The sequence below is a fragment of the Saccoglossus kowalevskii genome, chromosome 21 (assembly GCF_978046115.1).
Source record: "Saccoglossus kowalevskii chromosome 21, keSacKowa6.1, whole genome shotgun sequence".
Lineage (NCBI taxonomy): Eukaryota > Metazoa > Hemichordata > Enteropneusta > Harrimaniidae > Saccoglossus > Saccoglossus kowalevskii.
This window is the reverse complement of record NC_140661.1, coordinates 27,110,437-27,125,542: the sequence shown is the minus strand read 5'-3', so window position 1 is coordinate 27,125,542 and position 15,106 is coordinate 27,110,437. Positions and strand designations below refer to the sequence as shown.

Below are 15,106 nucleotides of genomic sequence, written 5' to 3'. Positions count from 1 at the left end.
CTACTAGTAGTGACTCGTGTATTGATCAGTGATTAGTGTATTTCATAATGTAATCACCCCATTCAGTTAAAATGAGTTATATTTGAAGCTGAAGTATGCATTCAACAAGTATTCTACTTTACAGTGTAGTTTACCTTATGAGCATCTTTTTGACTCCTGTGTGCGAAGCACAAAAAGGGAGTCTTTGCAGTCAGTGTGTCTTGTGTGTGTGTCTGTTCCACTGCTATCTCAAGAACCATACATCGTTTTTTGATGAAACTTGATGCATAGATGCTCTGGGCCAATGCGCAGATTTGATTAGGTTTTGGTAAAAATATATGCATATTAATTACCTAATTTGCATGATAATTAGCTGATTTTTAGCTGTTCCATTACTATCTAAAGAAATACTCATTGGATTTTGATGAAACTTGGCACATAGATGCTTTGAACTAATGTGCAGATTTGATTAGTTTTGGGTGAAAATCTGCAATATTAATTACCTAATTTGCATCTCATTTGAATAAAAATTTAGTACATAAATGCTTTAGAACAATAGACAGGCCTGATTAATTTTGGGTTGAAATTTGTTTATATTAATTCTCTAATTAGCATAATTCATATTTTTTTTGTTCTAATCACATTTCAATGAAACTTGGTACATAGATATTACATTACGCAGGCCTTATTAGTTTTACACTAAAATCTGTTCATATCAGTTACCTGATTTACATAATTAGTTTTCAGCTATTCCATCAATATCTCAAGTACAAGTAATTTTGAATTAATTTTTAATGTGTCTTCAATACTCTCAGCACACAGGAGTTCTTTCTAAGCTTTCTTTGATTCTTGGATGTCGTCCTATGTGTGTGTGTGTGTGTGCTTGCAAACCCGCAAGGGAGGTTATGAGTTTGGTGTACCTAAGCAAAATCTCAAATACTTGCCTTTCATTTCCTACCTTAGGGTAATGTGCAGACATGATTAATTTTAGGGTCATGTTCATGCATATTAAGTAGCTAATTTGCATATTAATGGCATACTGTCATGAACGCAATTGTGTGATATGGGCTATCATTAAGATTTTTTAAAACACATTAGTCTTTTATGTTGCCGCATGTCAGTCGGCCTTGTTTCTACTGTTGGTTAGTAATTTTCTGTTAAATTTATCATGCTAATTTGTATGTATTTAGGCTGTTATACATTTGACTACTATGTAGCACAATTTTATTTATATCACTCCTGGTCATGTGCCTTCATCTTGAATTTTCAAGGTGAATGTTCCGGCGAAGCACTCCACTAGAGGGAGGAATGTCCGAACGGAGCAACACCGTGCAGGCGGACGATGTGTGCCTTGGCTAGGCTATACTTTTATTCAGGTGACGAATTCAAATAATTTAGCTGTGATAATAATGCAATGATCATTATGCTAATTATTCCAAAGTTTGAAAATGAAATAATTATTATGCATTTCCATATATGTACTTGTACATATTAAAAGTACCAGAAACTATTCGTGCAGAAATGCTGCATTAAAAATATTACCAAGTAACAGAAAGTTATAAATTTGGTCGTTCATGATTACCTAAAAGTTTAGTTTATGCTGTTATTACCAAACGCTTCAGCGTGGTATTAAGAGTTTGTTTTCAGGGGTGGGTGATACCAAGGTGGGAAATGGATGCACATATGGGGTTAATTCCTTGAATTGCAATATAGAGGGTTCAAGCTGAAATACAATATATAGTGTTTTCATGTTTCGTCTGATATTTCTGTGGTATTCTGCTGCTGTAAGTAATGCACGATTTGTTCCGAAATCCAGTATATTGTGTGTATTCCAGGGTTATTCGTTTTTTGCTAAAAACACCCCTATTTTTTTAGTGGCAGAGTCGAATAGTCTCACTCCCACTGGGAAATCTGCATTGTTGCTTGAATGTGAGTTAATTAAACACCTTTTCCAGACCGGCGAAAGAGTATACAACAGCCAATTTTAACAGCCTGTCACGTGATTTTAGTCTGAATGTCAACATGAAGAGGCTAGTCCATTTTACGCAGGAGTAATTGGGAGTAGAAAATGTGAGGGATAGTATCAACAGAGATGTGTATAGTGAAAAGTAATATCTATCCTTCATTTGCATCTCTGAGCATTTCTGTTTTAGTATATTGGTTTGAAAATGTTGAACTTGCATGATTTGCAATGTGTTTTTTTAATTGGGACTCCCCTATTGATCGAATCCCGGGTTTGAACGAGAACTGCACACCACGTGATTCGTTTGAATACAATGCTGATGGCAAACATGCCGTGTTACTGCAGTACTGCACTGACGGGATGACTTACTGGTACTGCATGCTACAACTTCGCGTGTGATGTTGCTTGTTAGCCATGGATTACATGAATCTTGATTACCAGTCAAATGTTGCTCATTTGACGTTGGTAATCTTTATTTGGAACTGAGTAACTTCCTGGTACTTCGTACTATGATAAAAATCAGTCAACATACATCAAGTTCTCTCAATCGTAGTATTCCATGTGATGTACACCTAATATGCCAAAAATGTTGCTGAACGATTTGAACTGAATAAAAATAGCAGACGAAAATTTGTTTACAAAATAAAAATACTTCGGTTGCCAATGAAAACCGGTAAAAATACAAGCAATATGTTTTCGGCTGTTATCATGGAAGGGACATGAACGTGAAGCTAACGTCTGTTTATAACTAAAACCGGGCACCTTATACGAGGTTCGCAAAATAACATGGCAGTCATTAGAAGTCACTTTATTTTATTGTTAGGACGTATTCAGCCGTTAAATGTATTATTTCCAACCGTTTTGCGATAGTATTTTCTAGATTGGAGGCAGCATTTACATTTTATTCAAAGTTCAAAGCTGCGTTGGGATTCCGTTGACAGTGGTAACAATGTCGGCGCCGGTGATCTCTTACCAGTGCGCAACGTAGCCAAAATAAAAGGCATGATCATTTGGGCACTGCTATTACAAGACTTTGGCTGTTGCCATGATAGCGGTGGGTCAGGATTGTTTTTCCAATTAGTGATGGTACGACCTGCCTGTCAAGTATGAACCGTGACAAAATCAGCCAAGCCAAAAAAATCACAGAAGAGTTAAAAAGCCATTCCTGCTGAACAGTTACTCTAACTTCGGGGTCAACTTTCTCATTAATGAAAACAGATATCAAAAATTCAAATAGTAACTTTTTGCCCACACTCAAGCCGAGTACAATGAGCTATGAGTTGGACAAACTTATGTATTTTAATAAATTATTGAATAATAAAATGTTATATAACTTTTCTTTTACCCCCCTCCCCTTCCTGGTATCTATTTCAAGTATTTTTGTCAGGTTCAAATCGTTCACCAGCATTTTTGGCATGTTAGATGTACATCACATAGAATACTAGGATTGGGAGAACTTAATGTTTGTTGACCACCTGGAATCTGAGTTTTATAAATCTTGAAGGGCTCTCGGAAGATCCACCCGCTGCCTGGACCCGCAGTGAAATCTCCGATTAATATGGAGCCGCAACCATCAACATCGATATACCATGAGGTTTCTGTTGGCGACGTTGCGGCGTTACTCGGTTCCAAATAAAGATTACCAACGCCAAATTAGCAAAATTTAACCGGTAACCAAGACTCAGTCCATCCACGACAAGCAAGCAACATCACAAACGAGGTTGTAGTGTGCAGCTCACGAGTCAGCGACGACCGATTTCAACGAAAGTCATTCCGTCAGTGGAGTACTGCAGTTGCACGGCATGTTTGCCAATGCACAGATCTGTGGAGGAACTTTTAACTTCAACATCAACCGTGTATCGTAGTCGCCCAGTTTAAGTTCTGGTTCTGTCGTGGTCCCAACTAAAGGGCGACAGTCGTCGTGTCGCGTCCTGTTCAATATGGGACTCATAGCGACGTATACAACGCGTGTAAAATACACTGTTTATTTACATGAAATTCGAACACGCGCTGCGCTACGACCACCGCGCTTAAACATCCACGAGTTATTTATTCGGACAATGACTTAAATTAGACGTCTGATTATTTTATTTTCACACGTACAGCGACACGCGTTCTACACTGACAAGCGTTGCTAGGTCGCAGCACTGTCTTGGAGCATATTAATGGGCAATTGGGTTCCCCGATCTAAATTTCTATCCCGGTTTGTTGCACGTTCTTTTTTTAATATGAAATAATCAAATATGGGACATGTGTATAATAACAGAACCCCACACCCTCCCCGTGGCTTCGCTCGTGAAAGTACGGCAGCAGGATACACCGCATCACTCGTGAAAATAACTTCCATACGCAATGAAAGCCACGGGGAGGGTATCTGTCATAATACTTCATTATCACTGAAAACATTTTTCCCCTGAAATAAATTCCAGTGAATATGCCATTTCCCTCATACTCTATTGAGACACAGCGCAGTGAAAATTGGATTCACATGTAATGCTTGAAAACATGTCAGAAAAAATAAATTAAGTGAAATTCTACGTGACTTCATAATAGTTGGAAATGAACACATTACACCCGACCCTACCACTCTATATACAATGTAAACTACACCCCAAAACATCCTTTCACCCACAGTTACTACCGTGTTTCACCAGTGTATTCTATTTGACGTCAGGAGAAATTGAAATAAACAAATTAATTATAATTTCAGCCTCTAGTTGACCACTGATTAAATAAACTACCTCGTCTTTATGTCAACTTGCAGTTATTCGTTGCCTACACTAGTGACTTCAAAATATATGTTTCAATCCCAGGAATTTCACTCGCTGTTAATTGCATGGGAGTGGCAGTCTTTAATGAATTTCTATTGTCATGTCAATTTCTTGCGATTACTCGAACATTAAGCTGTAACCACATACCGCCTAGGTGCTGTAATTAAATCCTGGTGTAAGCACCATATGAACTATGAACAATGTATGTGAAGCCAGCTGTGGGGTATATTCAATCCTATAGATTTCTCATTGTTTGGTAACTATTTGCTGCAAATGCAACAAAAATCAATATAAAAAATATTACCCACACAGTATTCTACAGGTTACTTGTTTCAACATTAGTGTTCCGCAGCCATTTGAAAACAGCACCCAACATATTGACATTGAGGGCGCTTTCTTGGGAGGTCACAAAGAACGGCTTGACCATGGAAATTGAAGTCAAAACAGTGGCGTATACCCGTCTTTATGTCTTATTAAAAACCCAAGCAATATCTTAACCATCTATCAGTGATTGTGGAAATACTGCGATGTTGTCCATCATAGTATGAGAAAAGAAAGAACTTCTGTCAAACTTCCAGATTACTCCTAAATGTTTCAGTTAACTCTGTGAAAAGTACTATACTAATCCACAGGGTGATACAGATGATTTCATCAGATATAATATATCGAGTTTTCCTTGAACATTTTTAAACGGAAGGCGTACAAGAGCTAAATTACTTAACATAACACTGAGTCAGGTGTACCGTAGACGTCCGACCATCAACATCACATAATTCACGTACGTGTACTTTATCTCAAATATGTATTTAAGTAAACGTTGAAATTTAGACATTCAATCCAATAATAGATGAGTTTATTTTGTAATATAATCATGATCGCAAAACTTGATTTAACATATGACAAAATCTTTCCATTACATCTATTCTAAAATAATTCATACATTAGATACAACACAGTAAAACATAAAATGATAAATAAATTGAAAGACGAATTTTCGATCAAAGGAAGGCTAGCGATGTTTTTATAAAAGCAAGGATTATTATGCATTACGATATCTGTATCACTGCACCATTGTATATACCGGTAGTCTGAACTACGGCATAAAATCACCTGACACATCGCTGAGTTACACGTGACGTAAACGTGAACATCTTATTAATCACACGGTGATAAACCTCCTATTTTACGTGATGGCAAAACAAAGAAGATTTATTCGTAAAAGATTCATTAACATTATTCTGAAATTCGAAATTCAGCACGAGTTGGCAATCTATGACGATGCAACTAGAATGAATTCGTATTATCCAAACGTTTCACCTCGGGAGGCAGCACTCATTTCAATACAAAATGTAATTTATAGAGCCATTTTGCAGTTGGGTAGATGCATATATACAAGGATGTGTTATATCGAAAACAAAACTGTCTACAACCAAGCTGCTCTCTGATTGGTCTAACTGCTAGGTGTTAGATTTTGGCAGCCAATCGGGTACAATATTGTAAGTAGTTTCGAATTAACTTCTATTTTTGGCTTCTGGGACTGAAACGGCATTGTTAGATACTTGTAATCAACATCAGGTGAAAATAATCGGAATTAAAGTTTCATGACGCCTTAATTATTTGATTTCTGATTGGTAAATTTTTCATTCCTGGTAGTTCACTTGTACAATCTGTCGTTTTACCAACACCGTCTCTATCAGCCATCACAAACTGGGACCAATGCGACGCACAGGATGCGATGAAAATTTCTGCTCCTGTGAAAACAAAGGTGAGCTGTATTTAACTATAAAACATAATGCATATACTCTGACAAATAACTCGTCAATTTCTTGGTGTACTTATATAAATAAAAAAACAAAGTAAATGGCAGTAGCAGAGAATATTGTTGGCCACACAAACCGTGGCGATTAGTTGTATGTTGGTTATAAGCCCTGGTGAGAGGGGTACTCTGGTAATATTGTTGGGGAGAAGCGTCAGTACCCCAGTCGATATCCATTCCGAAACAGCGAAATCGGCGAAAAAATTACCCCTCTTTGCCCACCAGATCACTAACGTTTTTGTTGATTTTATCTACCACCAAGAGTAGCGATTCTTTTGCATGGAGAACATTTCAAACACTATCTTCAGCTCCAAATATGGACGCCTTTTCAGACTGAAGCCTGAAAAGTATACCTCCTTTGAACCTAACTGTCGCATGCGACTTGTTTACCACTTCCGTGTCACTGAGAATGTTCTAGAACCATACTGTGTCTGGGTGGAATTTTTAGAAGTTGGTTGTATAGGTAATAGGACACTGTAGAAAGCAATAGAAGGTGATGGAACATTCTAGAAATTTGTAGTAAGTTCCAGACTCATTATGTATGCTGATGTAATGGTCTATTTATAGACAGCGTGGGTATATATAGGGGAGTTGTTCAGCACTGAGATCAGATCGGAGATCTCGTTGAATTGTATTGGAGTTTAAGTATCTAGTTATTGGAGTAGTGGAGTTTTACCGCGTTATTGTACTTGATGTTTGCAGAGTATAATAATACCAGTACCAGTTGAAACCTCATATGTTGGCTCCGTGTTCGTATTTTATCATCGCCGCCAGGGAAGTCTTTTTGTTACTGTTGCCATTTTGGTATTTGAACCATCACACCTGTACTATACCAATTACGGTAATATTACGTTGCGTGTGACACTAACAAACGGACGAAATTGGCAGCACCCACCAAAAAAGTATTTTGCTACAATACTAATGAGTTGTGGACTCCTAGAAACATACAACACACTATATACACTGTTTCTTAATAGCTATCAGATGAACTTAAATGTTTCCCTTCTGCCTAATAAGTTTCCCCAATACTTCTTTTGGAAATATTAATAGAATGAACTATAATATTATTTGAACCGTCCCAAAGATAAACATTATGCAAATATCCACGAAACACCACTGAGTTGTAGTTTATTACTAGTTATTTGTGTTAGCAATTTGAGCAGAGACTTTTCGAAATTCCGATCTTTTGAAAAACTGAGATGATGTATCAAGGTCTAAAGTAACCGTTTTATAAATTTTTGAAAAGTGAAGAAAAAAAATGAAAATTTCCCTTTGCTTAAGACCTAACACCACTTAGCATCAAAGCCAATTTTCTTGGTGCCCTTCGATGTTCTTCACGTTATTCATATAATGCCAATTTGAATATGAGTGCCCTCACAACGTGTTCACAGATTACTTAGAAAGTGTTACGCCATGTTCAAAAGTACCCAAAGGCTTACATAATCCATAGGCTTAAATGGCGGTGGTCGTCGCGCTGCGCATGTGCGACATTTGTGATGATAAACATTGATTTTCCCACAATCTAATGTGCTCTTCTAATGGAAATCACAAGTATGAGGTTTGATCTGGGCTCGACTTGCACTTATTATTGCCGGTGACTCCTCCGATACCTTCTAATCACCTAAAAATACCTAATTAAAGCTTGGTAACTTCCCAGTTTGTACTCGTTGATCTGCGCAACAGTCGAAGTCGCCATCTTTGGTTATATGAGACCCATACCGCCCAAACGCCAGGCTTAACGATTAACTCAATACTCACGGAAACATATTTCCTGTTCAACCAGCGACATTGTATATAGATCGTCTCTTAGTACAGATAAATCGTCACCAGCAGTGATGTTATCAGATATGTATATTTTATTACGTGGTATCCGTTTTGCAAGATGTTCGACAATCGTCTAGTAAGAAAGAAGCAAACAAGATTAAATTAGACAGTTGTCGATGCGACACACACACCACGGTCATCAAGCAATGCATTCGAATTTCGTGTGAACTATATACATGTACCCCGGTATAGCAATACACAATCTATTTAAAACGTATTAGAATAATTATATGGACGTGTATTGATCTTACCTGAGACCACGTGAGTGTTGCCACGTACACACATTCTATTTTCTTTTTTTGCATGATATCAGCAATATTCTCCGCCACTTTGTCAGCCATAAGGAGCACTTCACTTTTCTTTGCCTCACATGAAAATGAGACCGATTCATTTGGTTTCAATCCTTTCCTCATCTGGAATATGCACCTATAAGTGGCGAAGCCCTGTGGGTTTATTTATCATATATGTACAATCGAGCGACTCCGCCATTTTTAATACTCCCAACGACAAAGATGTAGTTCAATCACTCTAAGATGCATTAGTAAATATATCAGCCACGCAATCTGCCAATCGTACGAATACTAGTAAAAGGTCGAATTATATAAACAAGGTATATCTATGCTCCCTTTGTCGGCAGTAAATATAATAAAGCTTGTAAATTTCTTGTTTTTTGTTCTCACTTACCAAATTGTCAAACACTCAAACAATTCAGTGATTGCCCGGCGTATGGTTTTTGTTTTTCTCAGTAAAAACAGCGTTTTTTTTATTGTCGTTTACATCACAGTCCGTCTATCTCTATCCTCTATAGAGGGACTGTGTTTGCATAGAACCACTAGTAGGCTAAGTGTAAACATAAAACTGCGTAATCCTACGTTATCACGGATTGATCAACACGTCACTAAATATGACTGTATTCACTGCAACACATGTCACATGTAATCATAACAATACTATTATTACTCACGGGTACTCAGTTGTTTTGTTTCTCCAATGAAACGCCAAATATGGTTTCCCGTCGCACATTTTCTGAATTATAACATCCGTTACATTTTTCACAAAATCCGTCCTCACAAGATGGGAATGAACTATCTGTCTCTGTTTCTCATATTCATGTTCTGTAAGGTTGAAATCATGGGGACGATACAGTGCCACGCAGGGTTCGTCTCCAAGTATACGGGATAGTTCATCGCTGTTACGCTCACCGTCTAAAACATGAACCGCAGCATGTCTGGGTAGTCGAATTGCAAGTAATTTTCGAAACAGTTCCCGCCTTGTCAACTTGTACGCGTCCTCGTCTCCATCCCAGGTGATCACGTTGATACGCCTGTTTTCGCAGTCGTTTTGAAAATCTTTTATCTCACTCACCGGCATTAGCTGTGCAAGTTTAGCAACATTAAATGTCTTGTTGAAATCTCGCAGAGTTTCTCTTGTGAATCCACGAACATGACCGCCATTCAAGAAAAATGGCGTCAGCGCGATTGTCCTATTAGTGACGAGCGACAATATCGCGGCATTTTCGAAATGTTTGAACTGGCTGTTTGTTCCTCCTCCACCGTACCTCAGTACAGGTAGCAAATATCTGCGACGTGTGTTTGCTTGTCCCATCTGAACAGCAGTAGTACCATATTCTAGTATCTGATCTTCTTCGCTAAATAGATTGAATTTCGAGACGTTTTCCTGACAGTGAATGAAAAAAAAATAATCGTTCGCACAAGTACATGAATCTCTAGAAAATAGATGATAGTAGTATGACGGGGGCACTAAATATCAGCCTCGATATCAGAACGTACCCTGGGCCACATACTACTAAACTGAGGCAACTTTAGATGTACTCGACAGCCCCCCCCCCCCTCCCACATTAAGACAAAAATAAAACCTCAATAATAATAGTGAAAAACAATATAAGTATGGAGGTAGTTTTATGCATTTCAAACACCTCCGACATCTTACTTTGATAGTATGTCTATGCTATTCCTGTCAGTTGGCGTACATGGGGCACACAATCAGTATTTGTTTCAAGATATTTCATATCCTCGGGGCGGACATCCGGGCATTTTCTACCGCCTGGCAACCCTCGCGGTGAAAACAAAGACCAAAAACTCGCAGAAAACGGTACTTTGCGATGGTTGTTGAGAGTCCCCTGAACAGTGTAACAAGATTAGCCCTACGTGTGTAACATATATGAATTTGGATGTTCAGGATTACTTCAAAGTTGAGTTTGTGTTGTTTTCTCGAATTTTCACCGGCTCCACCGGCGTTTCACAGCAGCGCGCACAAAGCCCCCTGGAAATACGTGGTACAGTGATGCGCGTCTTAGCAACGTAGAACGTATGTGACGTAGTTCCGCCCCCGAGGATAGGTGTCGTCGGCATCAATAATATTAACGAGTCACTTTTACATGATCCAATCAGCAAGTGCTTCGTTTCACTATCAAATAATTGAATTTGAATGAAAGCTCATGATCAGTATCAACAGATATTTATAAATATGTTTATTTCCGCCTTTCACTTTATAACATTGGCCTTTAATGGTGTTATTATGGCAGCCTAAAATGTTCAAAAGAAATCCTAATAATTTTATACGTGTTCTAATTACTTTATCATCGATTTATTTATTCGTATTCAGACCTTGAAGGCAATATACCAATAATAATAATAATAATAATAATAATAACTTTATTGCATCCTTAGAAATACAATGTTTCTATCAGTTAATAGCGATAAAGATTAGTTGTGATAACTACTACTACAAAAAGAAAGTTAGTTGTTAATGAACAAACGAACCATGACATTTCGGATGGTATCGAGTAGTTTTTGAGACACATGATAATACCTCCATTAGTTACGATTACACTTTTGTCGAAGTTTTTTTTTTTTAATTATATTGGCTACAACATACGATGACATGTAAACACGTTACTTACAACAGCACAATTAAATTGTAATAATATATATATATATAAAACAACAAAAACACACCTTCGCCATAGCTGTACAAGCAACACATGATTATTACACACATAGTATGTGGGACTCACTCATATCAAAGGCAAGCGGACATAGCGACCATTGACCCTTATAGATAATAGCGGCGTTTATAAAAGGAAAATGTTTAATCCGTTTGAGACAACCGTCCATCATGTATATTCCAATTAATACATCCGTAGGCTTAGTCGTCGCTTTTTGCCAAAACGCAAACGAATCAACACTTGTGGACACACGTATATGTATATTAATAAGCGATATATGCATTCATGGGTAAAGCCAACGATGTGATCAAATAAGGGGTACTCACCGCTGCAACACTTATATCACTATCATACACATCGTTCTCCCTCGGTGATGCTCGGTAGGCCGAGTGCCTCACAGATATGAGGGACTTCACTTGCCAATGTAGAAGTAGGTTAATCGATACAGACATGAAAGCGACAAGTACAATAACCATGTACCATTTCATAGTGGCTATGGTGTTGTCTGATCCGTCATCGTTGCCTTTCCCAGTCGCAACGATGCATCATATACGTCCCGGATATACGTGGACTTATATTTATAAAATATGTTTAATGCATCGCACACACACTCACTAAAATAGGTACGCAGCTGGCGTACAATGTGCATAAAGCAATAAATGGTCACAAAGGGAGGACTGGAGAAATATAATAAAAAAATAAATATTCTATTCAATTGCCAGCAATATAGCGAACAATTTGGCTCATCGAACTTCGTATAATGGTGCCGAAAATAAAAAAAAAATATCGGTGTTCGTATCAAACGAGCTGCATCTTTCGTGACCCATAGTTCGCATCTCGGTCATTATCTAGATCCAAACTATAATTTAATCACAGTCAGCTACCTAAAGAATTATTTACAGTCACCACAGCTGTTGATCGAATGTCGGGCATTACAAACGGATGTTGTTAGCAACAGAGCTTTCAGAAGTCGTCGACACTAGGTGGCGCCACTCTGAAAAGTTTTCTAATCCATGATCGTTAGCACATCAAGTGTTTAGTGTGATATAGTAGTATGCTAATAACTATCAAATCATGATTACATTATGGCATTGAATATACTGTTTAAATATACAAATAGATAGAAAACAACAGTTGTTATAATCTATGTACGGAATTTCGTTATATAACACACTATATTTGGTTTCCATTAAAATTAGAAAGTATGACAGGCAGAGGCTTTCAACAGACTGCAGAATATCTGGAACTCATCAGTCCTGAAAACCAGCACCAATTTGAAAATCTGCAAATCAAATATCCACAGAAACCTGGAGAACCAACAAGAAGATTGAGAGCAGGCTCAGAGGCTTTGGAAGCCGGTATCTCCGCCGAATTCTGTAAGTACACTGGTCACAACATATTACAAACAAAGAAATCAGTAGACGCACAGGTATCACAAATATCATTCATGAAGCAAAACAAAGACTCTGGCGATGGCTGCGACTTGTAATGAGAATGACCGGACACCCACACACTGCACTCAGATGGGCACAACCAGGAAAGAGGAGATGAGGCACACCATTGGGCACGTGGCGGAGGACAGTGGAAGCGGAAATTGGTAGAAATTGGGAAAGTGTGCATTCGACGAGTACTTTTTGTCGCTGAGGGAAGTATGCAACATCGGGATGGAAGGGGTTATTGGGAGGGCAATATACTACAAAGCGGGCAGACCTGAATATCTTCAGAATTCAAATTAATGTTGGTAGAATGGGAACCGCTCCGTGTTCCAATATTTCACCACATATTAATATAGATCATTGACTGTATTCTAGTACTTCCCTTGTGTGTGTCTGTTGAACACATAACTGTATCATTTCTCAGTTAGCTAAATTTCCCAACATCGTTGTCGAACTAGCCGTTTATCTAAATTACTGGCATTCCAACTGTCCAAAATCCCGGGCCGTCCGTAGTAGGCGGTATTTTAAATGTAAACGCCCCCTAGCAGTGAAGACGTGTATGGTTGCCTAATCGCATAGCTCTCTGGCTATAATAACTTGTCAACTATACCGTTCACAATTGTCCAACAATTCAACGTTCTCTAATTTTACTAAATAGTGTGGAGTTTAGAAAACGAGACGAACCTTGAACACAAAAGGAAAGCATACTGTTATTTCAAAACAGTGTATTATAATCTCTGACATCTGTTACGTTAATTAGTAGTATGTATGCTATATATATTGTAAGCTATCAATTATGCAGCTGATGCTACCCTCCAACAACGTCACGTGACTACGATTGTGTATGTTGATGTTCACAGAACATAATAAACTAGGCTCCATGTCATTTCAAATAAATTCCGATGCTCACCTGAAATTGTGCTTAGCTGTACATGGCTTTGACCGATATAGCAACACATAAATTCAACATTTCACAATACATGTATTCGCTTCATCGGGTTCATCCGGTATATACACGCATCGTGTCAAAAATGCAAAACACGTTTATTCCACTGCACCCACCTCACAACACTACACCAACTCATCACACTGGTTGTATATTTGATAGAACGTTGCTATGCGAATAAATTCTTCTTCTTGGTTACATCGACAATGGTTTCACGATGACCTACTCATTCTTGAACGAGATATATACTCATGAAAATAATTCAAAATTATAATAAATAATTCTTCAAATTTGGAAATTTGGTGACGTCATTGCTCAATACTATTGACAGACGATATCATATTCACCAATAATAGGCAATATCATACTCTGTGAAGGGTGCCACACGTGACGATTACAACGAGTGTAAATACTTTTATTGCCTGTGTACATAATATTCGAACACGTGTTGCACGACGACCGCGGCTTTGTAGTTTGCGAAATATATATATTACACCGATCGTAAATAATGATGCGTATAACATTCCAAATATTTGTAATCCATATTTTTATATTACAAACATCTCATATTATAATAATACTAAAATAAAATGTTTAACGTCAAAAAATATTCAACAAGTCATTGTTTTGTTAGTCTCATTCAGCTTTTCAAATCATTGTTGCAATATATTGAAAATCGAGAACTGATAATTAAAGTTCCATTCGAATGTAATAACGACATAGATGTTACGAATTCGTCGTTAATATATGCTAATATATGCTAATACGATTTTGATGAACTAAAGCATGAAGAGTCGACACTCCAGAACCATTTTACTGATAATAAGTTTCTCTTACATATTGCTAGGCTACCCAATACAATTTTTAAATTATGAGTTCAATAAACAATAAGTTCGTTTTTTTTCTGTTCAAATGTACGACTAACGCTGTATTTAGATACCATGTCATGTAGAAAGCACAAACTCGATTTAAGCAAGGACATAAGCGTAGGTATAAACCATTGTTTCATTTTAATTGTGTTTTGCTCTATGTAATATAATAATACTTTATATAAACAATTGTATGTTTATATGTTTATTTTGTATTTCATAGATAACCTTTTTCAAAATATGTCATCCATCCTAAAATATCCACTGTTTTTGACTAAACACACATATCACGCGTATCTTTATTAGCTATCTCACACATCTGGACTAATTGGACGAGACGAGACGAGACGACTATTCACATAAATACTGAATGAAAATGTAGGAAACACAACCGCAGCAGCTTGCCTACGATATGCGGTACGGTTTGAATATTATAACTATTTACGCTACAGTACAACTTACAGCAGATGGCACGGGAGTGTATTGGCTAGTGACCCGCTGCTAATAATTTTTTTTCGCATGTAACATATTTTG

The 15,106-nt window shown here is 37.5% G+C and overlaps 1 protein-coding gene across 1 annotated transcript; it reads right to left on the bottom strand.

Moving 5' to 3' along the window:
• Positions 1–5,894: 5,894 nt before the first annotated feature.
• On the bottom strand, positions 5,895–11,919 carry LOC144364032 (uncharacterized). Its single transcript, XM_078014309.2, has 5 exons — positions 11,648–11,919; positions 9,318–10,030; positions 8,605–8,779; positions 8,288–8,426; positions 5,895–6,464 (listed from the first exon to the last, which is right to left on the bottom strand). Exons 1-5 carry the CDS (start codon positions 11,807–11,809, stop codon positions 6,313–6,315), a joined length of 1,341 nt encoding a protein of 446 aa, XP_077870435.1. The 5' UTR covers positions 11,810–11,919; the 3' UTR covers positions 5,895–6,312.
• Positions 11,920–15,106: the final 3,187 nt, after the last annotated feature.

What these genes read in the sequence shown, in the direction of transcription:
- LOC144364032 (XM_078014309.2), bottom strand. Translation starts at nt 11,809, where the DNA reads ATGAAATGGTACATGGTTATTGTACTTGTCGCTTTCATGTCTGTATCG. An exon ending in GTGATATAAGTGTTGCAGCG is followed by an intron (nt 10,031 to 11,647) that starts GTGAGTACCCCT and finishes ATTCACTGTCAG; the next exon opens with GAAAACGTCTCGAAATTCAA. An exon ending in TGAACAGGAAATATGTTTCC is followed by an intron (nt 6,465 to 8,287) that starts GTGAGTATTGAG and finishes TTGTTTTCACAG; the next exon opens with GAGCAGAAATTTTCATCGCA.